At 62.8% G+C, this 26,499-nt stretch overlaps 2 protein-coding genes across 2 annotated transcripts in view; both read left to right on the top strand.

Annotated features, from left to right (window-relative positions):
• Positions 1-26,499, top strand: part of LOC140472562 (uncharacterized) — a 134,036-nt gene that overhangs the window by 29,100 nt on the left and 78,437 nt on the right. The window lies entirely within an intron of this gene.
• Positions 221-8,833, top strand: LOC140472561 (uncharacterized). Its single transcript, XM_072567504.1, has 2 exons — positions 221-995; positions 6,102-8,833. Exon 2 carries the CDS (start codon positions 6,901-6,903, stop codon positions 8,407-8,409), a length of 1,509 nt encoding a protein of 502 aa, XP_072423605.1. The 5' UTR covers positions 221-995; positions 6,102-6,900; the 3' UTR covers positions 8,410-8,833.

Here is a 26,499-nt window from a genome sequence, read left to right as displayed (position 1 = left end):
TGAGTCCCCCCCCTCGCTGTGTGCATGAGTACCCCCCTCGCTGTGTGCGTGAGTACCCCCCCTCGCTGTGTGCGTGCGTGTCCCCCCCTCGCTGTGTGCGTGTCCCCCCCTCGCTGTGTGCGTGTGTCCCCCCCTCGCTGTGTGCGTGTGTCCGCCCCCTCGCTGTGTGCGTGTGTCCCCCCCTCGCTGTGTGTGAGCGTTGTAGGGGGTAGTGTAATTTTTAAACGGTTAGCTGCCTTTTAGTCTTTTCTACCTCATAGTAAACACAAGCAGACACTCGAAACTGTTGCCGGACCTCCCCCACGTTTATATGAATGAAACAGTTGTAACAGCTTTCCTCGATAGTTGAGAGGCCGCCCTTAACCACAGTTGTACAACATCATCCATATAAGGGAAGAACGGGAAGCTCAAACACTGATTGGCCAAGTGAATGATAAAAGAATCCCAGGCACCAGAACCCAAAAAAGGAAAACAGTGCGGAATCCGAGCACTCGTTGGTCAAGGCAGCAGGAGTAAACCCAGCCCACATATACATGTATATAATGTGTGGAGATTACTATGCTTGTGTGTGTGTACCTTTGGGAACAGCACCCGACTTTGCAAAGTTGAATGAAAAGTTTTGGACAGACTCCTCCGTGTCTTTGTTCCTGGGAAGGGAAATGAAAAGTGCCGTAGATGGGGCTGGATAGCTACCTATCTCGCACAATTGGGGGCTCCTCCGGGATGAAATAATTATTGCCGGGGGGGGGCAGTCTCTTCGGCTCACGGATCAAGCCTGATTACAACAAAGACGCGTCTAGTATATATTTATACTTCTCACTGATCGGCTTGGTCCGTTGGCCGTCGGCCAAGGGACGATGTGACCCGGCTCATTTAAAAATAATTTTGAATCCTGGAAAAGGAACACACGGACGAGTGCTGGGACGACCGGTTAGTGACTATACACGGGGGTACACACATTAAAAAAGGCCAGACAACTCCGTGCACGGATCAAGGTAAGAGATTCTTTTGTTCTTCCTTGTTGGCCGCGTGGTTTTGACGGTCATCTGTGAAAACGCTTTGGGCGTTTAAGACCAGGACTGAAGATAAACCACGGGAAGTTGTGGTTTTGACGGTCATCTGTGAAAACGCTTTGGGCGTTTAAGACCAGGACTGAAGATAAACCACGGGAAATTGTGGTTTTGACGGTCATCTGTGAAAACGCTTTGGGCGTTTAAGACCAGGACCGAAGATAAACCATGGGAAATCAGACTTCTAGATCTACTAAGGAAAAGTCAGGGAAGACTGCAAATGGGAAAGAAATACCCCCCGATAGTCCATTAGGTCGGAAGTTAAGTCTATGGACGGACAGTAGTAGAACGAAGGACTTAAAGAAAGAGACCATGATAAAATATTGTTGTTTTATATGGACCAAAGAACCTATCCGCGCCCCCTCGGTAGTTTGGCCCGAGTATGGGTCTGATGAAGACTGGGTGTGTCAAATCCTAAATGTATATGTTAACAGAAAACAACCGTTTGACCCAGAGGAGAGCAAATATGCCGCCGCCTGGTTGGCGGGAGACGGCGAGAGTCCCACGCGTCTCTATCCTCTGACTCCCCAAACAGACCCGAGGAAGCCCCAGAAGTCTTGGGACATCCTCACCGACGGTTTGCCACCGTCTTCCCCGCCCCCATATATACCACCCGCGCACGACCAGGCGTCCAGCGCGGACCTCCCTCCTGCGATGGATAATTCCGAGTCCCAGCAGGCTACGACCAGTGAGGAAGGGACTGCTGGGGGGGGTACAGGGGGGGGCACAGAACTCACCCCAGGCACTAGGAAATCAGTCCGACTCGAGATGCGGAGAGGTCGAGAAGAGGGATTGAGAGCTGGGAGGAGTGATAATATTGAACAGCTGAACCCCTTACGAGAGGTGCCGTTTGGGAACGAACGGACCGGGTTTGTAGTACAACCTTTAAATTCTGGGGATATCCGGCATCTCCGTAATGAACTACCCCGTCTACTGGACGACCCCGTCAGTGTGGGAATACAACTGGACCAATTTCTGGGGCCCAGTATATACACATGGGCTGAACTGCAGGCCATGATGAGAATACTATTTAATTACGATGAAATTGTTATGATCCGGAATAGTGCAATGGCCATTTGGGATAGGGAGCATCAGGACGGCCCTCAGCGTGGAGAGCAGAAGTACCCCTTAGAGGACCCCCGGTGGGATCATAACGACGCGGGGGGAAGGGCCAATATGACAGACCTCAGAAGCCTTATAATCAGGGGGATCCAAACCTGCGTGCCCAAACAGCGGAATTTAGCAAAAGCATTTGAAGTTGGACAGAAAAAGGATGAATCCCCGAGTGAGTTTTTAGACCGTTTGCGGGAGTCCATGCGAAAGTATTCAGGTTTAGACCCCGATGGGGAAATAGGCAAGAGCATGCTTAAGGTGCACTTTGTGACTAAGTCATGGCCTGACATTCAGAAGAAATTACAGAAAGTGGAGGATTGGGCTGAAAAGGATGTTGCAGAATTATTACGGGAAGCACAGAAGGTGTACGTTCAGAGGGATGTAATAAGGGAGAAACATAAGACAAAAATGATGGTGGCAGCCGTACGGGAAGCTTGTAAGTCCACCGGAATGGGGGAGGGAGATTCTGGGGTGGAAAGAGGAACGTCGAAGAAAAGTTGGAGAGGGAGAGAAGCGAGACGGGGCAGAAGTGAGAGAGGAGGATCTTATGGAATTGAGCGCCCTCAGAAGGCTGGATGTTACCATTGCGGGAAACTGGGACACTTCAAAAGGGATTGTCCCGAGTTTAAAAGGGAAAGAGAAGGGATGTATGAAATGGAGTGTGAACAAATGGATTAGGGAAGTCAGGGGAGGATCGGAACACGGGCCTACCAAGAACCCCTGGTAAATTTACGGGTGGGCCCATTTAGACAAGATGTTACCTTCTTAGTTGACACAGGCGCTGGCAGGTCCTCAATTCCCCTCCATCCGAGGGGGGTTGGCTTCCAAGCTAAAACATTAAACATTTCAGGAGTTAAGGGTGGGGTTTTTAGTGCGAGAATATTCGAACCACAACCCTTGCGGCTGGAGGAGGAGGAACTCCAGGTTGAACTCCTTCACCTCCCCCATCTTCCCTATGGGTTGTTGGGACGGGATTTGATAGTCCGTTTCGGATTGCGAATAGAAGTGGGAGAAGAGGAAGAATTAGCCGTTACCATGTCATACCTTAGTGAGTCCCGATTGACAGAGATAGACCCTAGGGTTTGGGTCGCCAAAGGGAACCGGGGGGGACTCGCAATTCGACCTGTGGAGGTAAAATTAAAGCCCCAGAGCCCCGACGTCAGAGTGCGCCAATACCCCATCTCTTGGGAAGGGAGGCAGGGCCTGAAGACAGTTATGGAAGACCTAATAAAAGATGGATTGGTAGAGCCCTGTATGTCACGATACAATTCCCCAATCCTGCCGGTCCGGAAGTCGGATGGGAGCTACCGAATGGTCCAAGACCTAAGGGAGGTAAATAAAATTGTCCAAGTACGGCACCCTGTGGTACCGAACCCATACACTATTCTGGGGCGAATTCCCCCGGACCACGGCTGGTTTAGTGTTATAGACTTAAAGGATGCCTTCTGGGCGTGTCCCCTGGACAAGGACAGTAGGGATCTTTTTGCTTTTGAATGGGAGGATCCTGATACTGGCAGAAAACAACAGTACAGGTGGACCGTACTCCCCCAAGGATTCACTGAGTCCCCGACTCTGTTCGGGCAGATTCTGGAACAATTATTGGAGGGACTAACCTTGTCCCCGTCCCTTAAGCTTATACAATACGTGGACGATCTCCTTTTATCCGGACCGGCGGAGGAGGACGTCCTACTTGGGACTAATGCCCTGTTAAATTACCTAGCTGAGAAGGGGTTAAGAGTGAGTCAGAAGAAGCTCCAATATGTTGAGAAAGAGGTTAAGTACCTGGGACACTTGATAAGCCAGGGACAGAAACGAATAAGTCCGGAAAGAGTGCGGGCAATAATCGAACTAGGCCTCCCAACGACCAAGAGGGAGTTGCGGAAGTTCTTGGGACTCTTAGGCTATTGTCGGTTATGGATAGACGACTATGCCCCCCTTACTAAAGACTTGTACCTAAAACTCATTGAGGAGGCACCCAACAGAATAAAATGGGAGGAGGAGGAAAAAAAATTAATTGAAATCCTAAAAGGAAAATTGATGGCCGCACCTGTTTTAAGCTTGTCGGATTTTAGTAAGACATTTCGCCTCTTTGTGAACTCCAGAAAGGGAACCGCTCTTGGAGTATTGACCCAGGACTGGGGGGGTAAAAGGAAGCCCGTGGCTTTCCTGTCAAAAATTCTGGATCCAGTCTCCCGAGGGTGGCCGGAGTGTGTCCAAGCGGTGGCAGCCACGGCAAAGCTGGTAGAGGAAAGCAGGAAGTTGACTTTTGGGGCCCCCTTGACAGTCACTACTCCCCACCAGGTTCGAACTATTCTGAATCAGAAGGCCGGGAGGTGGCTGACTGACTCGAGAATTCTGAAATATGAAGCCATATTGTTAGACCGAGAAGACCTCCGAATAGAAGTCGGGGGCTGCCAGAACCCGGCGGACTTCCTTTGGAAAGGGGAGGGCGAGGAGGAACTGGAACACTGCTGTTCAGACATAATAGAGTACCAGAGTAAAGTGAGGGAAGATCTGAGGGATACCCCCTTACATGCAGGTAGGCGGTGGTACATTGATGGGTCCTCTCGAGTGATAGATGGGAAGAGACACAACGGTTATGCAGTCATTAGTGAGACTGGTTGGGAATTAGTGGAAAGTGGACGGCTACCGAATGCCTGGTCCGCACAAACGTGCGAATTGTACGCCTTGCACCGAGCTCTGAGGAATTTAAAGGGAATAGCCGGGACAATCTACACTGACTCTAAGTATGCCTTTGGGGTAGTACACACCTTTGGGAAGATCTGGAAAGAAAGGGGAATGATAAATAGTAGAGGAAAGGAGTTGGTCCATGAGGAACTAGTAGCCATGATCTTGGAGGATTTGTTGCTGCCACAAGAGATTGCTGTAGTACATGTGAAAGGACACCAGAAAGACGATAAAATAGAGACCCTGGGGAATCAATTGGCAGATGAACAGGCAAAATTGGCTGGGATGGGGAAGGAAGTAATAAACTGCCTGGTAAGGATTCCACAGATATCCGAAATTACCGAAGTGCCCACGTTTACTGACAAAGAAGAAACTCTTCTCGCGTCTCTGGGGGGTACAAAGGATAGGGAAGGCAAGTGGACCTTACCCGATGGCCGCCAGCTACTAAATCGACCGTTGACGCGGGACATTATTGCCCGTTTACACCAAGGGGGTCACTGGGGCGCCCAGGCACTGTGTGATGCCTTCCTGCGCCGATATGCTCACCCTGGTCTGTACACGGTAGCCAAGCAGGTCACAGGAGATTGCATAACGTGTCGAAAGATTAACAAAAGGGGGCTGCGGCAGCATGCAAGACAAGGGGGTAGGAGTCCGGCCTATAGGCCGTTTGAGTATATCCAGGTAGATTACACTGAGCTCCCCCCCATAGGTCGACTGAAGTATCTATTAGTAGTGGTAGATCACCTGACAGGATGGGTGGAAGCTTTCCCCACTACCACGGCAACGGCAACTCAGGTTAGCAAGATTCTACTCGAGCAAATCATCCCACGATTTGGGCTACCCCGCGCTATTGACTCTGACCAGGGGAGCCACTTCACCTCGACCATCCTCCAGAATGTAGTGCAAGCAATGGGGATTGACTGGGATTTGCACACCCCCTGGCATCCCTCCTCCTCGGGCAAGGTCGAAAGAATGAACCAGACCATCAAAAAGCAGCTAACCAAGCTCACTAGTGAAATCGGCCTGCCTTGGACCAAATGCCTACCCCTTGCCCTGTTGCAAATTCGCACCCAGCCAAGGCGGGATTTGGGCGTCTCCCCTTTCGAAATGTTATTTGGCCTCCCGTTCCATGGGCCGAAGGGGGAACCTCCTGTATTTGAGTCTCGGGATATGTTTGTGCAAAAATATGTGGTGGCTCTGGGGTCTGCTCTATCTCGTTTACGCCAACAGGGACTTTTGGCACAGACGCCGCCCCTCGAGTTTGCGGTGCACACCGTCAAGCCGGGTCAGTGGGTCCTGATTAAAAGCTGGAAGCAACGTACCCTCGAACCAACTTGGGATGGTCCCTTCCTGGTACTTTTGACGACCGAAACGGCTGTCCGTACGGCCGAAAAGGGCTGGACACATTACACTCGAGTCAAGGGACCAGTGCCACAACCGACGGAGGACGAACGAACCTCTCTGACAAAGGCATCTAAGGAACAGAGACCCTGAGAACGAACTAATCGGACTTTGGCGAGTCTAAAGGAACTGTGCCCTCGGGCTACGGGTGTCGCGACAAAATGCGGTCAATCGTATTGTTAACTTGCTATGCCATTATCCTTGGGCTGGGTCTTTGTGTGCGTGTTACCCAATTTGGCCTCTGGTTAAAACAAGCAGAGGACCGTCAGTGGTTCACCATCTCCGTGCTTGCCAACCAATCAACACAGACACTTAGCTTAGACCTATGTGAGTTGGTGCCCTGTAGGACTAAAAGTCAACTGAATCAAACTAAGCAGAATCTAGAGAGAGAGAGGGGATTCCAGGGTCAGACGTTAGTATTACAATTGCATGGTAGGGAAGGCCTAAGTAGGCCTCCAGCCCCCGGGGTCCAGGCTATGGTGTCAGTTGTCCGTGATCCCATCACCCCTGGACGGGATTGTGGGCAGAATCAGTGCAATCCGCTCTATCTGACCATAAAGAACTTGGAAAAGAACGAGGCGAGCCTTAATAGAACAATACTGGGTATTAGAGTTGGGGGCCAGGCAGGATGGGGGGGGTGGGGATGCAGCTGTGCTGCACGTATATCACGGTCATTGAAGCTGAGTCTGGGGGCTCATCCACCACTGATAAGCAGGAAAAGATTAGAATAATTGAGACAACGGATTTGGAAAAGACCTTTGAAATAGAAACGGGATACGGGGAGGCGAATGCCTGGATGGAATGGGTCAAATATACTGTGAGGAGCATGAAAAAGAGTGATTGCTACGCATGCACGAGTGCCCGCCCTAACCCTCAGGTGGTCCCATTCCCGCTGGGATGGGAGAAACACCCACGAGCCATGGACTGCATGATAAGGCTGTACCAGGACCGAGAGGCCTGGAACGACCCCACTTGTCGACCCTTGAGTTTGAAGTTTCCCCCCGTCAGGTCTGAGGGGGCGCCCCGCCCGCCATCATTCTCAGGGGTAACGGGTACGCACCAGGCCTGCGTCTCTCGGACGGGACTACAGTGGGACGACGATGTGGGGACATTTGACAAGTGCAGCGGATCAATCCGGCTGGTCAATGAAACTACCGGGGGCGGGAATTACTCCCACATTCATGTACCTAGGGCAGACCTCTGGTGGTACTGTGGTGGGAGGGTTCTGCGACCGACTCTGCCCCAAAAATGGACGGGCACTTGTGCGATCGTTCAATTGGCCATCCCATTCACCCTGGTATTCGAAAAACAAGAGCGACCCCGTTCTAGTGGAAGAACTGAGAGAGCTTTGGAGACCTCTTTCGATGATAACATATATTTAGATGCCATAGGGGTCCCCAGGGGTGTTCCTGACGAATACAAGGCTAGGAACCAGATAGCGGCGGGTTTTGAGTCGTCACTGTTCTGGTGGGTGACCATCAATAAGAATGTGGATTGGATTAATTATATTTACTACAATCAGCAGAGGTTCATTAATTATACCCGGGATGCAGTGAAAGGAATAGCAGAACAACTGGACGCCACTAGTAGGATGGCGTGGGAAAATAGGTTGGCCTTAGACATGATGTTGGCAGAGAAGGGGGGTGTTTGTGTCATGATAGGCACTCAGTGCTGCACTTTCATCCCAAACAACACAGCCCCTGATGGGTCCATCACCCGCGCCCTGGATGGACTCACCACATTGGCGGACGAACTGGCCGAAAACTCGGGCATTGACTCTGGCCTCACGGACTGGTTGGAAGCTTGGTTCGGTAAATGGACGGGGGTGGTCGTTCCCTTTCTTGTCTCATGTATAGTGGTGGCAGGGGTACTCACTGCCCTTGGGTGTTGCGTTATTCCCTGTGTCCGGGGATTAACTCAACGACTGATCGAAACCGCCCTTACTAAGAAAGATGTTCCCTATGGGCAGGTTGAACGAATAAATCTCGAGATGGAACAACGTGAATCCCTCTTGGGCGGGGGTAGTATTAGAGAAGGGCAGTTTGATGAACAAGCTCGGGAGTTATTAAATGCCCTGGAGAAGAAACTTACGGTTGAAAAATTACAGGCCGTAAGAAAAGACACGGGGGATTTGTAGGGGGTAGTGTAATTTTTAAACGGTTAGCTGCCTTTTAGTCTTTTCTACCTCATAGTAAACACAAGCAGACACTCGAAACTGTTGCCGGACCTCCCCCACGTTTATATGAATGAAACAGTTGTAACAGCTTTCCTCGATAGTTGAGAGGCCGCCCTTAACCACAGTTGTACAACATCATCCATATAAGGGAAGAACGGGAAGCTCAAACACTGATTGGCCAAGTGAATGATAAAAGAATCCCAGGCACCAGAACCCAAAAAAGGAAAACAGTGCGGAATCCGAGCACTCGTTGGTCAAGGCAGCAGGAGTAAACCCAGCCCACATATACATGTATATAATGTGTGGAGATTACTATGCTTGTGTGTGTGTACCTTTGGGAACAGCACCCGACTTTGCAAAGTTGAATGAAAAGTTTTGGACAGACTCCTCCGTGTCTTTGTTCCTGGGAAGGGAAATGAAAAGTGCCGTAGATGGGGCTGGATAGCTACCTATCTCGCACAGCGTGTCCCCCCCTCGGTGTGTGCATGAGCGCGTCCCTCCTTCGCTGTGTGTTCGTGTGCCCCCCCTTTGCTGTGTGCGTGAGTCCCCCCCCCTCACTGTGTGCGTGAGTCCCCCCCTCGCTGTGTGCGTGTGTCCCCCCCCTCACTGTGCGTGAGTCCCCCCCTCGCTGTGTGCGTGAGTCTCCCCCTCGGTGTGTGCGTGAGTGTGTCCCCCCCTCGCTGTGTGTGAGCGTGTCCCCCCCTCTGTGTGTGCATGAGCGTGTCCCTCCTTCGCTGTGTGTTCGTGTGCCCCCCCCTCGCTGTGTGTTCGTGTGTCCCCCCCCATCGCTGTGTGTTCGTGTGTCCCCCCCCTCTCTGTGTGCGTGAGTCCCCCACTTCGCTGTGTGCGTGAGTCCCCCACTTCGCTGTGTGCGTGTGTGTCCCCCTTTGCTGTGTGCGTGAGTCCCCCCCCTAACTGTGTGCGTGAGTCCCCCCCCTCGCTGTGTGCGTGAGTACCCCCCCTCGCTGTGTGCATGAGTCCCCCCCTCGCTGTGTGCGTGAGTCCCCCCCCTCGCTGTGTGCGTGAGTACCCCCCCTCGCTGTGTGCGTGAGTACCCCCCCTCGCTGTGTGCGTGAGTACCCCCCCTCGCTGTGTGCGTGAGTACCCCCGCTCGCTGTGTGCGTGAGTACCCCCCCTCGCTGTGTGCGTGTGTGTCCCCCTCGCTGTGTGCGTGCGTGTCCCCCCCTCACTGTGTGCGTGTGTCCCCCCCTCGCTGTGTGCGTGCGTGTCCCCCCCTCGCTGTGTGCGTGTGTCCCCCCCTCGCTGTATGCGTGTCCCCCCCTCACTGTGTGCGTGTGTCCCCCCCTCGCTGTGTGTGAGCGTGTCCCCCCCTCGGTGTGTGCATGAGCGCGTCCCTCCTTCGCTGTGTGTTCGTGTGCCCCCCCTTTGCTGTGTGCGTGAGTCCCCCCCCTCACTGTGCGTGAGTCACCCCGTTCGCTGTGTGCGTGAGTCCCACCCCTCACTGTGTGCGTGAGTCCCCCCCTCGCTGTGTGCGAGTCCCCCCCTCGCTGTGTGCGTGTGTCCCCCCCCTCACTGTGCGTGAGTCTCCCCCTCGGTGTGTGCGTGAGTGTGTCCCCCCCTCGCTGTGTGTGAGCGTGTCCCCCCTCGGTGTGTGCATGAGCGTGTCCCTCCTTCGCTGTGTGTTCGTGTGCCCCCCCCTCGCTGTGTGTTCGTGTGTCCCCCCCCATCGCTGTGTGTTCGTGTGTCCCCCCCCTCTCTGTGTGCGTGAGTCCCCCACTTCGCTGTGTGCGTGAGTCCCCCACTTCGCTGTGTGCGTGTGTGTCCCCCTTTGCTGTGTGCGTGAGTCCCCCCCCTAACTGTGTGCGTGAGTCCCCCCCCTCGCTGTGTGCGTGAGTACCCCCCCTCGCTGTGTGCATGAGTCCCCCCCTCACTGTGTGCGTGAGTCCCCCTCCTCGCTGTGTGCGTGAGTACCCCCCCTCGCTGTGTGCGTGAGTACCCCCCCTCGCTGTGTGCGTGAGTACCCCCCCTCGCTGTGTGCATGAGACCCCCCCTCGCTGTGTGCATGAGTACCCCCGCTCGCTGTGTGCGTGAGTACCCCCCCTCGCTGTGTGCGTGTGTGTCCCCCTCGCTGTGTGCGTGCGTGTCCCCCCCTCACTGTGTGCGTGTGTCCCCCCCTCGCTGTGTGCGTGCGTGTCCCCCCCTCGCTGTGTGCGTGTGTCCCCCCCTCGCTGTATGCGTGTCCCCCCCTCACTGTGTGCGTGTGTCCCCCCCTCGCTGTGTGTGAGCGTGTCCCCCCCTCGGTGTGTGCATGAGCGCGTCCCTCCTTCGCTGTGTGTTCGTGTGCCCCCTTCGCTGTGTGCGTGAGTCCCCCCCCTCGCTGTGTGCGTGAGTCCCCCCCTCGCTGTGTGCGCGAGTCCCCCCCTCGCTGTGTGCGAGTCCACCCCTCGCTGTGTGCGTGAGTCCCCCCTCTCGCTGTGTGTGAGTGTGTGCCCCCCTCGCTGTGTGAGTCCCCTCCCATGCTGTGTGCGTGAGTCCACCCCCTCGCTGTGTGTGAGTCCCCCACCCTCGCTGTGTGCGTGTGTCCCCCACTCGCTGTGTGCGTGTGCATGTCCCTCCTTCGCTGTGTGTGCGTGAGTCCCCCCCTCGCTGTGTGCGTTGTCCCATCCCCTCGCTGTGTGCGTGCGTGTCCCCCCTCGCTGTGTGCGTTGTCCCATCCCCTCGCTGTGTGCGTGCGTGTGTCCCCCCCTCGCTGTGTGCGTGAGCATGTCCCTCCTTCGCTGTGTGTGCGTGAGTCCCCCCCTCGCTGTGTGCGTGTGTCCCCCCCCTCGCTGTGTGCGTGTGTCCCCCCCCTCGCTGTGTGCGTGTGTCCCCCCCTCGCTGTGTGCGTGTGTCCCCCCCCCGCTGTGTGCGTGTGTCCCCCCCCTCGCTGTGTGCGTGTGTGTCCCCCCTCGCTGTGTGCGTGTGTCCCCCCCCTCGCTGTGTGCGTGAGTCCCCCCCTCGCTGTGTGCGTGTGTCCATCCCTCGCTGTGTGCGTGAATCCCCCCCTCGCTGTGTGTGTGAGCGTGTCCCTCCTTCGCTGTGTGCGTGAGTCCCTCCTTCGCTGTGTGCGTGAGTCCCCCCCCTCGCTGTGTGCGTGAGTCCCCCCCTCGCTGTGTGCGTGTGTGTCCCCCTCGGTGTGTGCGTGAGCGTGTCCCTCCTTCGCTGTGTGCGTGTGTCCCCCCCTCGCTGTGTGCGTGAGTCCCCCCCCCTCGCTGTGTGCGTGAGTCCCCCCCCTCGCTGTGTGCGTGAGTCCCCCCCCTCGCTGTGTGCGTGAGTCCCCCCCCTCGCTGTGTGCGTGTGTCCCCCCCCTCGCTGTGTGCGTGAGTCCCCCCCCCCGTGTGCGTGAGTCACCCCCCTCGCTGTGTGCGTGCGTGTCCCCCCTCGCTGTGTGCGTTGTCCCATCCCCTCGCTGTGTGCGTGCGTGTGTCCCCCCCTCGCTGTGTGCGTGAGCATGTCCCTCCTTCGCTGTGTGTGCGTGAGTCCCCCCTCGCTGTGTGTGTGAGTCCCCCCCTCGCTGTGTGCGTGTGTCCCCCCCTCGCTGTGTGCGTGTGTCCCCCCCTCGCTGTGTGCGTGTCCCCCCCTCGCTGTGTGCGTGTCCCCCCCTCGCTGTGTGCGTGTGTCCCCCCCTCGCTGTGTGCGTGTGTCCCCCCCCTCGCTGTGTGCGTGTGTCACCCCCTCGCTGTGTGCGTGTGTCCCCCCTCGCTGTGTGCGTGAGTCACCCCCTCGCTGTGTGCGTGTGTCACCCCCTCGCTGTGTGCGTGTGTCCCCCCCACGCTGTGTGCGTGTGTCCCCCCCACGCTGTGTGCGTGTGTCCCCCCCACGCTGTGTGCGTGTGTCCCCCCCACGCTGTGTGCGTGTGTCCCCCCCACGCTGTGTGCGTGTATCCCCCCCACGCTGTGTGCGTGTGTCCCCCCCATGCTGTGTGCGTGTGTCCCCCCCACGCTGTGTGCGTGTGTCCCCACCCTCGCTGTGTGCGTGAGTCCCCCCCTCGCTGTGTGCGTGAGTCACCCCCCTCGCTGTGTGTGTATGTGTCCCCCCTCGCTGTGTGCGTGAGTCCCCACCCTCGCTGTGTGCGTGCGTGTGTGTCCCCCCTCGCTGTGTGCGTGTGTCCCCCCCCTCGCTGTGTGCGTGAGTCCCCCCCTCGCTGTGTGCGTGTGTCCCCCCCTCGCTGTGTGCGTGAGTCCCCCCTCGCTGTGTGTGTGAGCGTGTCCCTCCTTCGCTGTGTGCGTGAGTCCCTCCTTCGCTGTGTGCGTGAGTCCCCCCCTCGCTGTGTGCGTGAGTCCCCCCCCTCGCTGTGTGCGTGAGTCCCCCCCCTCGCTGTGTGCGTGAGTCCCCCCCCCTCGCTGTGTGCGTGAGTACCCCCCCTCGCTGTGTGCGTGAGTACCCCCCCTCGCTGTGTGCGTGAGTACCCCCCCTCGCTGTGTGCGTGAGTACCCCCCCTCGCTGTGTGCGTGAGTCACCCCCCTCGCTGTGTGCGTGCGTGTCCCCCCTTGCTGTGTGCGTTGTCCCATCCCCTCGCTGTGTGCGTGAGCATGTCCCTCCATCGCTGTGTGTGTGTGAGTCCCCCCTCGCTGTGTGCGTGAGTCCCCCCCTCGCTGTGTGCGTGTGTGTCCCCCCTCGCTGTGTGCGTGTGTGTCCCCCCTCGGTGTGTGCGTGTGTCCCCCTCCCTCGCTGTGTGCGTGAGTCACCCCCTCGCTGTGTGCGTGTGTCCCCCCCCTCTCTGTGTGCGTGAGTCACCCCCTCGCTGTGTGCGTGTGTCCCCCCCTCGCTGTGTGCGTGTGTCCCCCCCCCCTCGCTGTGTGCGTGAGTCACCCCCTCGCTGTGTGCGTGTCCCCCCCCCTCTGTGTGCGTGTGCCCCCCCACGCTGTGTGCGTGTGTCCCCCCCACGCTGTGTGCGTGTGTCCCCCCCCTCGCTGTGTGCGTGAGTCCCCCCTCGCTGTGTGCGTTCGCGTATCCCTCCTTCGCTGTGTGTGCGTGTGTCCCCCCCTCGCTGTGTGCGTGTGTCCCCCCCCTCGCTGTGTGCGTGTGTCCCCCCCCTCGCTGTGTGCGTGTGTCCCCCCCCTCGCTGTGTGCGTGAGTCCCCCACTCGCTGTGTGCGTGTGTCCCCCCCCTCGCTGTGTGCGTGAGTCACCCCCCTCGCTGTGTGTGTGTGTGTCCCCCCCCTCGCTGTGTGCGTGTGTCCCCACCCTCGCTGTGTGCGTGCGTGTGTCCCCCCCTCGCTGTGTGCGTGTCCCCCCCCTCGCTGTGTGCGTGTGTCCCCACCCTCGCTGTGTGCGTGCGTGTCCCCCCCCTCGCTGTGTGCGTGTGTCCCCCCCTCGCTGTGTGCGTGTGTCCCCCCCCTCGCTGTGTGCGTGTGTGTCCCCCCTCGCTGTGTGCGTGTGTCCCCCCCTCGCTGTGTGCGTGTGTCCCCCCCTCACTGTGTGCGTGCGTGTGTCTCCCCCCCTCGCTGTGTGCGTGAGTCCCCCCCTCGCTGTGTGCGGTTGTCCATCTCTCGCTGTGTGCGTGAGTCCCCCCCTCGCTGTGTGCGTGAGTCCCCCCCCCTCGCTGTGTACCTGAGTCCAACCCTCACTGTGTGCGTGTGTCCCCCCTCGCTGTGTGTGTGAGCGTGTCCCCCCCTCGCTGTGTGCGTGAGTCCCTCCTTCGCTGTGTGCGTGAGTCCCCCCCCTCGCTGTGTGCGTGGGTCCCCCCCCTCGCTGTGTGCGTGAGTCCCCCCCCTCGCTGTGTGCGTGAGTCCCCCCCCTCGCTGTGTGCGTGTGTCCCCCCCTCGGTGTGTGCGTGAGCGTGTCTCTCCTTCGCTGTGTGTGCGTGTGTCCCCACCTCGCTGTGTGCGTGTGTCCCCCCCCCTCGCTGTGTGCGTGAGCCCCCCCTCGCTGTGTGCGTGAGCCCCCCCCCCTCGCTGTGTGCGTGTGTCCCCCCCTCGCTGTGTGCGTGAGTCCCCCCCTCGCTGTGTGCTTGTGTCCCCCCCTCGCTGTGTGCGTGAGTACCCCCCCTCGCTGTGTGCGTGAGTACCCCCCCCTCGCTGTGTGCGTGAGTACCCCCCCTCGCTGTGTGCGTGTGTCCCCCCCTCGCTGTGTGCGTGTATTCCCCCCCTCGCTGTGTGCGTGTGTCCCCCCCTCGCTGTGTGCGTGTGTTTCCCCCTCGCTGTGTGCGTGTGTCCCCCCCTCGCTGTGTGCGTGTGTCCCCCCCTCGCTGTGTGCGTGCGTGTCCCCCCCTCGCTGTGTGCGTGTGTCCCCCCCTCGCTGTGTGCGTGTGTCCCCCCCTCGCTGTGTGCGTGTGTCCCCCCCTCGCTGTGTGCGTGTGTCCCCCACTCGCTGTGTGCGTGAGCATGTCCCTCCTTCGCTGTGTGCGAGTCCCCCCCCTCGCTGTGTGCGTGAGTCCCTCCCTCGCTGTGTGCGTGAGTCCCCCCCCCCGCTGTGTGCGTGAGTCCCCCCCTCTCGCTGTGTGCGTGAGTCCCCCCCCCGCTGAGTGCGTGAGTCACCCCCCTCGCTGTGTGCGTGCGTGTCCCCCCTCGCTGTGTGCGTTGTCCCATCCCCTCGCTGTGTGCGTGAGCATGTCCCTCCTTCGCTGTGTGTGCGTGAGTCCCCCCTCGCTGTGTGCGTGCGTCCCCCCCTCGCTGTGTGCGTGTGTCCCCCTCCCTCGCTGTGTGCGTGAGTCACCCCCTCGCTGTGTGCGTGTGTCCCCCCCCTCTCTGTGTGTGTGAGTCACCCCCTCGCTGTGTGCGTGTGTCCCCCCCACGCTGTGTGCGTGTGTGTCCCCCTCGCTGTGTGCGTGTGTCCCCCCCCCCGCTGTGTGCGTGAGCCCCCCCTCGCTGTGTGCGTGAGCCCCCCCCCTCGCTGTGTGCGTGTGTCCCCCCCTCGCTGTGTGCGTGAGTCCCCCCCTTGCTGTGTGCGTGTGTCCGCCCCCTCGCTGTGTGCGTGTGTCCCCCCCTCGCTGTGTGTGAGCGTGTCCCCCCCTCGGTGTGTGCATGAGCGCGTCCCTCCTTCGCTGTGTGTTCGTGTGGCCCCCCTTTGCTGTGTGCGTGAGTCCCCCCCCCTCACTGTGTGCGTGAGTCCCCCCCTCGCTGTGTGCGTGTGTCCCCCCCCTCACTGTGCGTGAGTCCCCCCCTCGCTGTGTGCGTGAGTCTCCCCCTCGGTGTGTGCGTGAGTGTGTCCCCCCCTCGCTGTGTGTGAGCGTGTCCCCCCCTCGGTGTGTGCATGAGCGTGTCCCTCCTTCGCTGTGTGTTCGTGTGCCCCCCCCTCGCTGTGTGTTCGTGTGTCCCCCCCCATCGCTGTGTGTTCGTGTGTCCCCCCCCTCTCTGTGTGCGTGAGTCCCCCACTTCGCTGTGTGCGTGAGTCCCCCACTTCGCTGTGTGCGTGTCCCCCACTCGCTGTGTGCGTGAGTCCCCCCTCGCTGTGTGCGTGTGTCCCCCCCTCGCTGTGTGCGTTCGCGTGTCCCTCCTTCGCTGTGTGTGCGTGTGTTCGCCCCTCGCTGTGTGCGTGTGTCCCCACCCTCGCTGTGTGCGTGAGTCCCCCCCCTCGCTGTGTGCGTGAGTCACCCCCCTCGCTGTGTGTGTGTGTGTCCCCCCCCTCGCTGTGTGCGTGTGTCCCCACCCTCGCTGTGTGCGTGAGTCCCCCCCCTCGCTGTGTGCGTGAGTCACCCCCCTCGCTGTGTGCGTGAGTCCCCACCCTCGCTGTGTGCGTGAGTCCCCACCCTCGCTGTGTGCGTGCGTGTGTCCCCCCCTCGCTGTGTGCGTGTGTCCCCCCCTCGCTGTGTGCGTGTCCCCCCCTCGCTGTGTGCGTGTCCCCCCCTCGCTGTGTGCGTGTGTCCCCCCCTCGCTGTGTGCGTGTGTCCCCCCCCTCGCTGTGTGCGTGTGTCACCCCCTCGCTGTGTGCGTGTGTCCCCCCTCGCTGTGTGCGTGAGTCACCCCCTCGCTGTGTGTGCGTGTGTCCCCCCCACGCTGTGTGCGTGTGTCCCCCCCACGCTGTGTGCGTGTGTCCCCCCCACGCTGTGTGCGTGTGTCCCCCCCACGCTGTGTGCGTGTGTCCCCCCCACGCTGTGTGCGTGTATCCCCCCCACGCTGTGTGCGTGTGTCCCCCCCACGCTGTGTGCGTGTGTCCCCCCCACGCTGTGTGCGTGTGTCCCCACCCTCGCTGTGTGCGTGAGTCCCCCCCTCGCTGTGTGCGTGAGTCACCCCCCTCGCTGTGTGTGTATGTGTCCCCCCTCGCTGTGTGCGTGAGTCCCCACCCTCGCTGTGTGCGTGCGTGTGTGTCCCCCCTCGCTGTGTGCGTGTGTCCCCCCCCTCGCTGTGTGCGTGAGTCCCCCCCTCGCTGTGTGCGTGTGTCCCCCCCTCGCTGTGTGCGTGTGTCCCCCCCTCGCTGTGTGCGTGAGTCCCCCCTCGCTGTGTGCGTGTGTCCCCCTCGCTGTGTGCGTGTGTCCCCCACTCGCTGTGTGCGTGAGCATGTCCCTCCTTCGCTGTGTGCGAGTCCCCCCACTCGCTGTGTGCGTGAGTCCCCCCGCTCGCTGTGTGCGTGTGTCCCCCCCTCGCTGTGTGCGTGTGTCCCCCCCTCGCTGTGTGCGTGTGTCCCCCCCCTCGCTGTGTGCGTGAGTCACCCCCTCGCTGTATGCGTGTGTCCCCCCCTCTCTGTGTGCGTGAGTCACCCCCTCGCTGTGTGCGTGTGTCCCCCCCTCGCTGTGTGCGTGTGTCCCCCCCTCGCTGTGTGCATGTGTCCCCCCCCCCTCGCTGTGTGCGTGAGTCACCCGCTCGCTGTGTGCGTGTGTCCCCCCCTCGCTGTGTGCGTGCGTCCCCCCCTCGCTGTGTGCGTGTGTCCCCCCCCCACGCTGTGTGCGTGAGTCACCCCCTCGCTGTATGCGTGTGTCCCCCCCTCTCTGTGTGCGTGAGTCCCCCCCACGCTGTGTGCGTGTGTCCCCCCCTCGCTGTGTGCGTGTGTCCCCCCCTCGCTGTGTGCATGTGTCCCCCCCCCTCGCTGTGTGCGTGAGTCACCCCCTCGCTGTGTGCGTGTATCCCCCCCCTCTCTGTGTGCGTGTGCCCCCCCTCGCTGTGTGCGTGTGTCCCCCCCATGCTGTGTGCGTGTGTCCCCCCCACGCTGTGTGCGTGTGTCCCCCCCACGCTGTGTGCGTGTGTCCCCCCCACGCTGTGTGCGTGTGTCCCCCCCACGCTGTGTGCGTGTGTCCCCCCCTCGCTGTGTGCGTGAGTCCCCCCTCGCTGTGTGCGTTCGCGTATCCCTCCTTCGCTGTGTGTGCGTGTCCCCCCCTCGCTGTGTGCGTGTGTCCCCCCCCTCGCTGTGTGCGTGTGTCCCCCCCCTCGCTGTGTGCGTGAGTCCCCCCCTCGCTGTGTGCGTGTGTCCCCCCCTCGCTGTGTGCGTGTGCCCCCCCCCTCGCTGTGTGCGTGTGTCCCCCCCCTCGCTGTGTGCGTGTGTCCCCCCCCCTCGCTGTGTGCGTGCATGTGTCCCCCCCTCGCTGTGTGCGTGAGTCCCCCCCCTCGCTGTGTACCTGAGTCCAACCCTCACTGTGTGCGTGTGTCCCCCCTCGCTGTGTGTGTGAGCGTGTCCCTCCTTCGCTGTGTGCGTGAGTCCCTCCTTCGCTGTGTGCGTGAGTCCCCCCCCTCGCTGTGTGCGTGAGTCCCCCCCTCGCTGTGTGCGTGTGTGTCCCCCTCGGTGTGTGCGTGAGCGTGTCCCTCCTTCGCTGTGTGTGCGTGTGTCCCCCCTCTCGCTGTGTGCGTGAGTCCCCCCCTCGCTGTGTGCGTGAGTCCCCTCCCTCGCTGTGTGCGTGAGTCCCCCCCCCTCGCTGTGTGCGTGAGTCCCCCCCTCGCTGTGTGCGTGAGTCCCCCCCTCGCTGTGTGTGTGAGTCCCCCCCTCGCTGTGTGCGTGTGTCCCCCCCTCGCTGTGTGCGTGTGTCCCCCCCTCGCTGTGTGCGTGTGTCTCCCCCTTGCTGTGTGCGTGTGTCCCCCCCCTCGCTGTGTGCGTGAGTCACCCCCTCGCTGTGTGCGTGTGTCCCCCCCTCGCCGTGTGCGTGAGTCACCCCCTCGCTGTGTGCTTGTGTCCCCCCCTCGCTGTGTGTGTGAGCGTGTCCCTCCTTCGATGTGTGCGTGAGTCCCTCCTTCGCTGTGTGCGTGAGTCCCTCCTTCGCTGTGTGCGTGAGTCCCCCCCCTCGCTGTGTGCGTGAGTCACCCCCTCGCTGTGTGCGTGTGCCCCCCCCTCGGTGTGTGCGTGATCGTGTCTCTCCTTCGCTGTGTGTGCGTGTGTGTCCCCCCTCGCTGTGTGCGTGTGTCCCCCCCTCGCTGTGTGCGTGAGTCCCCCCCTCGCTGTGTGCGTGAGTCCCCCCCCTCGCTGTGTGCGTGAGTCCCCCCCCTCGCTGTGTGCGTGAGTCCCCCCCCTCGCTGTGTGCGTGAGTCCCCCCCCTCGCTGTGTGCGTGAGTCCCCCCCCTCGCTGTGTGCGTGAGTCCCCCCCATCGCAGTGTGCGTGAGTCCCCCCCCTCGCAGTGTGCGTGAGTCCCCCCCCTCGCAGTGTGCGTGAGTCCCCCCCCTCGCTGTGTGCGTGAGTCCCCCCCCTCGCTGTGTGCGTGAGTCCCCCCCCTCGCTGTGTGCGTGAGTCCCCCCCCTCGCTGTGTGCGTGAGTCCCCCCCCTCGCTGTGTGCGTGAGTCCCCCCCTCGGTGTGTGCGTGAGTGTGTCCCTCCTTCGATGTGTGTGCCTGTGTCCCCCCTCGCTGCGTGCGGGTGTCCCCCCCTCGCTGTGTGCGTGTGTCCCCCCCTCGCTGTGTGCGTGTGTCCCCCCCCTCGCTGTGTGCGTGTGTCCCCCCCCTCGCTGTGTGCGTGTGTCCCCCCCTCGCTGTGTGCGTGTCCCCCCCCCCCTCGCTGTGTGCGTGAGCCCCCCCCCTCGCTGTGTGCGTGTGTCCCCCCCTCGCTGCGTGCGGGTGTCCCCCCCTCGCTGTGTGCGTGTGTCCCCCCCTCGCTGTGTGCGTGTGTCCCCCCCCTCGCTGTGTGCGTGTGTCCCCCCCTCGCTGTGTGCGTGTGTCCCCCCCTCGCTGTGTGCGTGTCCCCCCCCCCTCGCTGTGTGCGTGAGCCCCCCCCCTCGCTGTGTGCGTGTCCCTCCTTCGCTGTGTGTGCGTGTTTCCCCCCCTTGCTGTGTGTGTGAGTCCCCCCGTCGCTGTGTGCGTGAGTCCCCCCCTCGCTGTGTGCGTGAGCGTGTCCCCCCGTTCGCTGTGTGCATGAGTCCCCCCTTCGCTGTGTGCGTGATTCCCCCCCCTCGCTGTGTGTGAGTCCCCTCCCATGCTGTGTGCGTGAGTCCCCCCCTCGCTGTGTGCGAGACCCCCCCCTCGCTGTGTGTGTGTGTCCCCCCCTCGCTGTGTGCGAGTCCCCCCCCTCGCTGTGTGTGTGTGTCCCCCCCTCGCTGTGTGCGTGAGCATGTCCCTCCTTCGCTGTGTGCGAGTCCCCCCCCTCGCTGTGTGCGTGAGTCCCCCCCCTCGCTGTGTGCGTGAGTCCCCCCCCCCGCTGTGTGCGTGAGTCCCCCCCCCTCGCTGTGTGCGTGAGTCCCCCCCCCGCTGTGTGCGTGGGTCACCCCCCTCGCTGTGTGCGTGCGTGTCCCCCCTCGCTGTGTGCGTTGTCCCATCCCCTCGCTGTGTGCGTGCGTGTGTCCCCCCCTCGCTGTGTGCGTGAGCATGTCCCTCCTTCGTTGTGTGTGCGTGAGTCCCCCCTTGCTGTGTGTGTGAGTCCCCCCCTCGCTGTGTGCGTGTGTCCCCCCCTCGCTGTGTGCGTGTGTCCCCCCCTCGCTGTGTGCGTGTGTCCCCCCCTCACTGTGTGCGTGTGTCCCCCCCTCGCTGTGTGCGTGTGTCCCCCCCTCGCTGTGTGCGTGTGTCCCCCCCTCGCTGTGTGCGTGTGTCCCCCCCTCGCTGTGTGCGTGTGTCCCCCCCTCGCTGTGTGCGTGTGTCCCCCCCTCGCTGTGTGCGTGTGTCCCCCCCCTCGCTGTGTGCGAGAGTCACCCCCTCGCTGTGTGCGTGAGTCACCCCCTCGCTGTGTGCGTGTGTCCCCCCCTCGCTGTGTGCGTGTGTCCCCCCCTCGCTGTGTGCGTGTGTCCCCCCCTCGCTGTGTGCGTGTGTCCCCCCCTCGCTGTGTGCGTGTGTCCCCCCCTCGCTGTGTGCGTGTGTCCCCCCCTCGCTGTGTGCGTGTGTCCCCCCCCTCGCTGTGTGCGAGAGTCACCCCCTCGCTGTGTGCGTGAGTCACCCCCTCGCTGTGTGCGTGTGTCCCCCCCACGCTGTGTGCGTGCGTCCCCCCCACGCTGTGTGCGTGCGTCCCCCCCACGCTGTCTGCGTGTGTCCCCCCCACGCTGTGTGCGTGTGTCCCCCCCACGCTGTGTGCGTGTGTCCCCCCCACGCTGTGTGCGTGAGTCCCCCCCTCGCTGTGTGCGTGTCCCCCCCTCGCTGTGTGCGTGTCCCCCCCTCGCTGTGTGTGAACGTGTCCCCCCCTCGGTGTGTGCATGAGCGCGTCCCTCCTTCGCTGTGTGTTCGTGTGCCCCCCCCCTTTGCTGTGTGCGTGAGTCCCCCCTCACTGTGTGCGTGAGTCACCCCGTTCGCTGTGTGCGTGAGTCCCTCCTTCGCTGTGTGCGTGAGTACCCCCCCTCGCTGTTTGCGTGAGTACCCCCCCTCGCTGTGTGCGTGAGTACCCCCCCTCGCTGTGTGCGTGAGTACCCCCCCTCGCTGTGTGCGTGAGTACCCCCCCTCGCTGTGTGCGTGTGTCCCCCCCTCGCTGTGTGCGTGTGTGTCCCCCCTCGCTGTGTGCGTGTGTCCCCCCCTCGCTGTGTGCGTGTGTCCCCCCCTCGCTGTGTGCGTGTGTCCCCCCCTCGCTGTGTGCGTGTGTCCCCCCCTCGCTGTGTGCGTGTGTCCCCCACTCGCTGTGTGCGTGAGCATGTCCCTCCTTCGCTGTGTGCGAGTCCCCCCCGCTCGCTGTGTGCGTGAGTCCCCCCCCCGCTTTGTGCGTGAGTCCCCCCCCCCGCTGTGTGCGTGAGTCCCCCCCTCGCTGTGTGCGTGAGTCCCCCCCCCGCTGAGTGCGTGAGTCACCCCCCTCGCTGTGTGCGTGCGTGTCCCCCCTCGCTGTGTGCGTTGTCCCATCCCCTCGCTGTGTGCGTGAGCATGTCCCTCCTTCGCTGTGTGTGCGTGAGTCCCCCCTCGCTGTGTGCGTGAGCATGTCCCTCCTTCGCTGTGTGTGCGTGAGTCCCCCCTCGCTGTGTGCGTGAGTCCCCCCCTCGCTGTGTGCGTGTGTCCCCCCCTCGCTGTGTGCGTGTGTCCCCCCCTCGCTGTGTGCGTGTGTCCCCCCCCCTCGCTGTGTGCGTGAGTCACCCCCTCGCTGTATGCGTGTGTCCCCCCCTCTCTGTGTGCGTGAGTCACCCCCTCGCTGTGTGCGTGTGTCCCCCCCTCGCTGTGTGCGTGAGTCCCCCCCCATCGCTGTGTGCGTGAGTCACCCCCTCGCTGTGTGCGTGTGTCCCCCCCTCGCTGTGTGCGTGCGTCCCCCCCTCGCTGTGTGCGTGTGTCCCCCCCCACGCTGTGTGCGTGAGTCACCCCCTCGCTGTATGCGTGTGTCCCCCCCTCTCTGTGTGCGTGAGTCCCCCCCACGCTGTGTGCGTGTGTCCCCCCCTCGCTGTGTGCGTGTGTCCCCCCCTCGCTGTGTGCATGTGTCCCCCCCCCTCGCTGTGTACGTGAGTCACCCCCTCGCTGTGTGCGTGAGTCCCCCCCCTCGCTGTGTGCGTGTGTCCCCCCCTCGCTGTGTGCGTGAGTCCCCCCTCGCTGTGTGCGTGTGTCCCCCCCTCGCTGTGTGCGTGTGTCCCCCCCACGCTGTGTGCGTGTGTCCCCCCCACGCTGTGTGCGTGTGTCCCCCCCACGCTGTGTGCGTGTGTCCCCCCCACGCTGTGTGCGTGTGTCCCCCCCTCGCTGTGTGCGTGAGTCCCCCCTCGCTGTGTGCGTTCGCGTATCCCTCCTTCGCTGTGTGTGCGTGTCCCCCCCTCGCTGTGTGCGTGTGTCCCCCCCCTCGCTGTGTGCGTGTGTCCCCCCCCTCGCTGTGTGCGTGAGTCCCCCCCTCGCTGTGTGCGTGTGTCCCCCCCTCGCTGTGTGCGTGTGCCCCCCCCTCGCTGTGTGCGTGTGTCCCACCCCTCGCTGTGTGCGTGTGTCCCCCCCCTCGCTGTGTGCGTGCATGTGTCCCCCCCTCGCTGTGTGCGTGTGTCCCCCCCCTCGCTGTGTGCGTGAGTCCCCCCCTCGCTGTGTGCGTGAGTCCCCCCCCTCGCTGTGTACCTGAGTCCAACCCTCACTGTGTGCGTGTGTCCCCCCTCGCTGTGTGTGTGAGCGTGACCCTCCTTCGCTGTGTGCGTGAGTCCCTCCTTCGCTGTGTGCGTGAGTCCCCCCCCTCGCTGTGTGCGTGAGTCCCCCCCTCGCTGTGTGCGTGTGTGTCCCCCTCGGTGTGTGCGTGAGCGTGTCCCTCCTTCGCTGTGTGTGCGTGTTTCCCCCCCCCTCGCTGTGTGCGTGAGTCCCCCCCTCGCTGTGTGCGTGAGTCCCCCCCCTCGCTGTGTGCGTGAGTCCCCCCCCCTCGCTGTGTGCGTGAGTCCCCCCCCTCGCTGTGTGCGTGAGTCCCCCCCTCGCTGTGTGCGTGAGTCCCCCCCCCCGCTGAGTGCGTGAGTCACCCCCCTCGCTGTGTGCGTGCGTGTCCCCCCTCGCTGTGTGCGTTGTCCCATCCCCTCGCTGCGTGCGTGCGTGTGTCCCCCCCTCGCTGTGTGCGTGAGCATGTCCCTCCTTCGCTGTGTGTGCGTGTGTCCCCCCCTCGCTGTGTGCGTGTGTCCCCCCCTCGCTGTGTGCGTGTGTCCCCCCCTCGCTGTGTGCGTGTGTCTCCCCCTTGCTGTGTGCGTGTGTCCCCACCCTCGCTGTGTGCGTGAGTCCCCCCCTCGCTGTGTGCGTGTGTCCCCCCCTCGCCGTGTGCATGAGTCACCCCCTCGCTGTGTGCGTGTCCCCCCCCCTCGGTGTGTGCGTGAGCGTGTCTCTCCTTCGCTGTGTGTGCGTGTGTGTCCCCCCTCGCTGTGTGCGTGAGTCCCCCCCTCGCTGTGTGCGTGAGTCCCCCCCCTCGCAGTGTGCGTGAGTCCCCCCCCTCGCAGTGTGCGTGAGTCCCCCCCCTCGCAGTGTGCGTGAGTCCCCCCCCTCGCAGTGTGCGTGAGTCCCCCCCCTCGCTGTGTGCGTGAGTCCCCCCCCTCGCTGTGTGCGTGAGTCCCCCCCCTCGCTGTGTGCGTGAGTCCCCCCCCTCGCTGTGTGCGTGAGTCCCCCCCTCGGTGTGTGCGTGAGTGTGTCCCCCCTCGCTGCGTGCGGGTGTGCCCCCCTCGCTGTGTGCGTGTGTCCCCCCCTCGCTGTGTGCGTGTGTCCCCCCCCTCGCTGTGTGCGTGTGTCCCCCCCTCGCTGTGTGCGTGTCCCCCCCCCCTCGCTGTGTGCGTGTCCCCCCCCCCTCGCTGTGTGCGTGTCCCCCCCCCCCTCGCTGTGTGCGTGAGCCCCCCCCCTCGCTGTGTGCGTGTCCCTCCTTCGCTGTGTGTGCGTGTTTCCCCCCCTTGCTGTGTGTGAGTCCCCTCCCATGCTGTGTGCGTGAGTCCCCCCCCTCGCTGTGTGCGAGTCCCCCCCCTCGCTGTGTGCGTGTGTCCCCCCCTCGCTGTGTGCGAGTCCCCCCCCTCGCTGTCTGTGTGTGTCCCCCCCTCGCTGTGTGCGTGAGCATGTCCCTCCTTCGCTGTGTGCGAGTCCCCCCCCTCGCTGTGTGCGTGAGTCCCCCCCCCCGCTGTGTGCGTGAGTCCCCCCCCCCGCTGTGTGCGTGAGTCAACCCCCTCGCTGTGTGCGTGAGTCCCCCCCCTCGCTGTGTGCGTGAGTCCCCCCCCCCGCTGTGTGCGTGGGTCACCCCCCTCGCTGTGTGCGTGCGTGTCCCCCCTCGCTGTGTGCGTTGTCCCATCCCCTCGCTGTGTGCGTGCGTGTGTCCCCCCCTCGCTGTGTGCGTGAGCATGTCCCTCCTTCGCTGTGTGTGCGTGAGTCCCCCCTCGCTGTGTGTGTGAGTCCCCCCCTCGCTGTGTGCGTGTGTCCCCCCCTCGCTGTGTGCGTGTGTCCCCCCCTCGCTGTGTGCGTGTGTCCCCCCCTCACTGTGTGCGTGTGTCCCCCCCTCGCTGTGTGCGTGTGTCCCCCCCTCGCTGTGTGCGTGTGTCCCCCCCTCGCTGTGTGCGTGTGTCCCCCCCTCGCTGTGTGCGTGTGTCCCCCCCTCGCTGTGTGCTTGTGTCCCCCCCTCGCTGTGTGCGTGTGTCCCCCCCCTCGCTGTGTGCGAGAGTCACCCCCTCGCTGTGTGCGTGAGTCACCCCCTCGCTGTGTGCGTGCGTCCCCCCCACGCTGTGTGCGTGCGTCCCCCCCACGCTGTGTGCGTGTGTCCCCCCCACGCTGTGTGCGTGTGTCCCCCCCACGCTGTGTGCGTGTGTCCCCCCCACGCTGTGTGCGTGAGTCCCCCCCTCGCTGTGTGCGTGTCCCCCCCTCGCTGTGTGCGTGTCCCCCCCTCGCTGTGTGCGTTTCCCCCCCTCGCTGTGTGCGTGTCCCCCCCTCGCTGTGTGCGTGAGTCCCCCCTCGCTGTGTGCGTTCGCGTGTCCCACCTTCGCTGTGTGCGTGTGTCCCCACCCTCGCTGTGTGCGTGAGTCCCCCCCTCGCTGTGTGCGTGTGTCCCCCCCCTCGCTGTGTGCGTGAGTCCCCCCCCTCGCTGTGTGCGTGAGTCCCCCCCTCGCTGTGTGCGTGTGTGTCCCCCCTCGCTGTGTGCGTGTGTCCCCCCCCTCGCTGTGTGCGTGTGTCCCCCCCTCGCTGTGTGCGTGTGTCCCCCCCTCGCTGTGTGCGTGAGTCCCCCCCTCGCTGTGTGCGGTTGTCCATCCCTCGCTGTGTGCGTGAGTCCCCCCCTCGCTGTGTACCTGAGTCCAACCCTCACTGTGTGCGTGTGTCCCCCCTCGCTGTGTGTGTGAGCGTGTCCCTCCTTCGCTGTGTGCGTGAGTCCCCCCCCTCGCTGTGTGCGTGAGTCCCCCCCTCGCTGTGTGCGTGTGTCCCCCCCTCGGTGTGTGCGTGAGCGTGTCTCTCCTTCGCTGTGTGTGCGTGTGTCCCCCCCCCTCGCTGTGTGCGTGAGTCCCCCCCCTCGCTGTGTGCGTGAGTCCCCCCCCTCGCTGTGTGCGTGAGTCCCCCCCCTCGCTGTGTGCGTGTGTCCCCCCCTCGCTGTGTGCGTGTGTCCCCCCCTCACTGTGTGCGTGAGTCACCCCCACGCTGTGTGCGTGCGTCCCCCCCACGCTGTGTGCGTGCGTCCCCCCCTCGCTGTGTGCGTTGTCCCATCCCCTCGCTGTGTGCGTGCGTGTGTCCCCCCCTCGCTGTGTGCGTGAGCATGTCCCTCCTTCACTGTGTGCGTGTGTCCCCACCCTCGCTGTGTGCGTGAGTCCCCCCCCTCGCTGTGTGCGTGAGTCCCCCCCCTCGCTGTGTGCGTGAGTCCCCCCCCCTCGCTGTGTGCGTGAGTCACCCCCCTCGCTGTGTGTGTGTGTGTCCCCCTCGCTGTGTGCGTGAGTCCCCACCCTCGCTGTGTGCGTGTGTTCGCCCCTCGCTGTGTGCGTGTGTCCCCACCCTCGCTGTGTGCGTGAGTCCCCCCCCTGGCTGTGTGTGTGAGTCACCCCCCTCGCTGTGTGTGTGTGTGTCCCCCTCGCTGTGTGCGTGAGTCCCCACCCTCGCTGTGTGCGTGCGTGTGTCCCCCCCTCGCTGTGTGCGTGTCCCCCCCCTCGCTGTGTGCGTGTGTCCCCCCCCTCGCTGTGTGCGTGAGTCCCCCCCTCGCTGTGTGCGTGTGTGTCCCCCCTCGCTGTGTGCGTGTGTCCCCCCCCTCGCTGTGTGCGTGTGTCCCCCCCTCGCTGTGTGCGTGAGTCCCCCCCTCGCTGTGTGCGGTTGTCCATCCCTCGCTGTGTGCGTGAGTCCCCCCCTCGCTGTGTACCTGAGTCCAACCCTCACTGTGTGCGTGTGTCCCCCCTCGCTGTGTGTGTGAGCGTGTCCCTCCT

This window comes from Chiloscyllium punctatum, unplaced genomic scaffold (genome assembly GCF_047496795.1).
Source record: "Chiloscyllium punctatum isolate Juve2018m unplaced genomic scaffold, sChiPun1.3 scaffold_368, whole genome shotgun sequence".
Classification (NCBI taxonomy): domain Eukaryota; kingdom Metazoa; phylum Chordata; class Chondrichthyes; order Orectolobiformes; family Hemiscylliidae; genus Chiloscyllium; species Chiloscyllium punctatum.
This window is presented reverse-complemented; position numbering and strand designations above follow the sequence as displayed.

Excerpts from the sequence above, each read along its gene's own strand:
- LOC140472561 (XM_072567504.1), top strand. The coding sequence starts at position 6,901 with ATGGGGGGGGTGGGGATGCAGCTGTGCTGCACGTATATCACGGTCATT.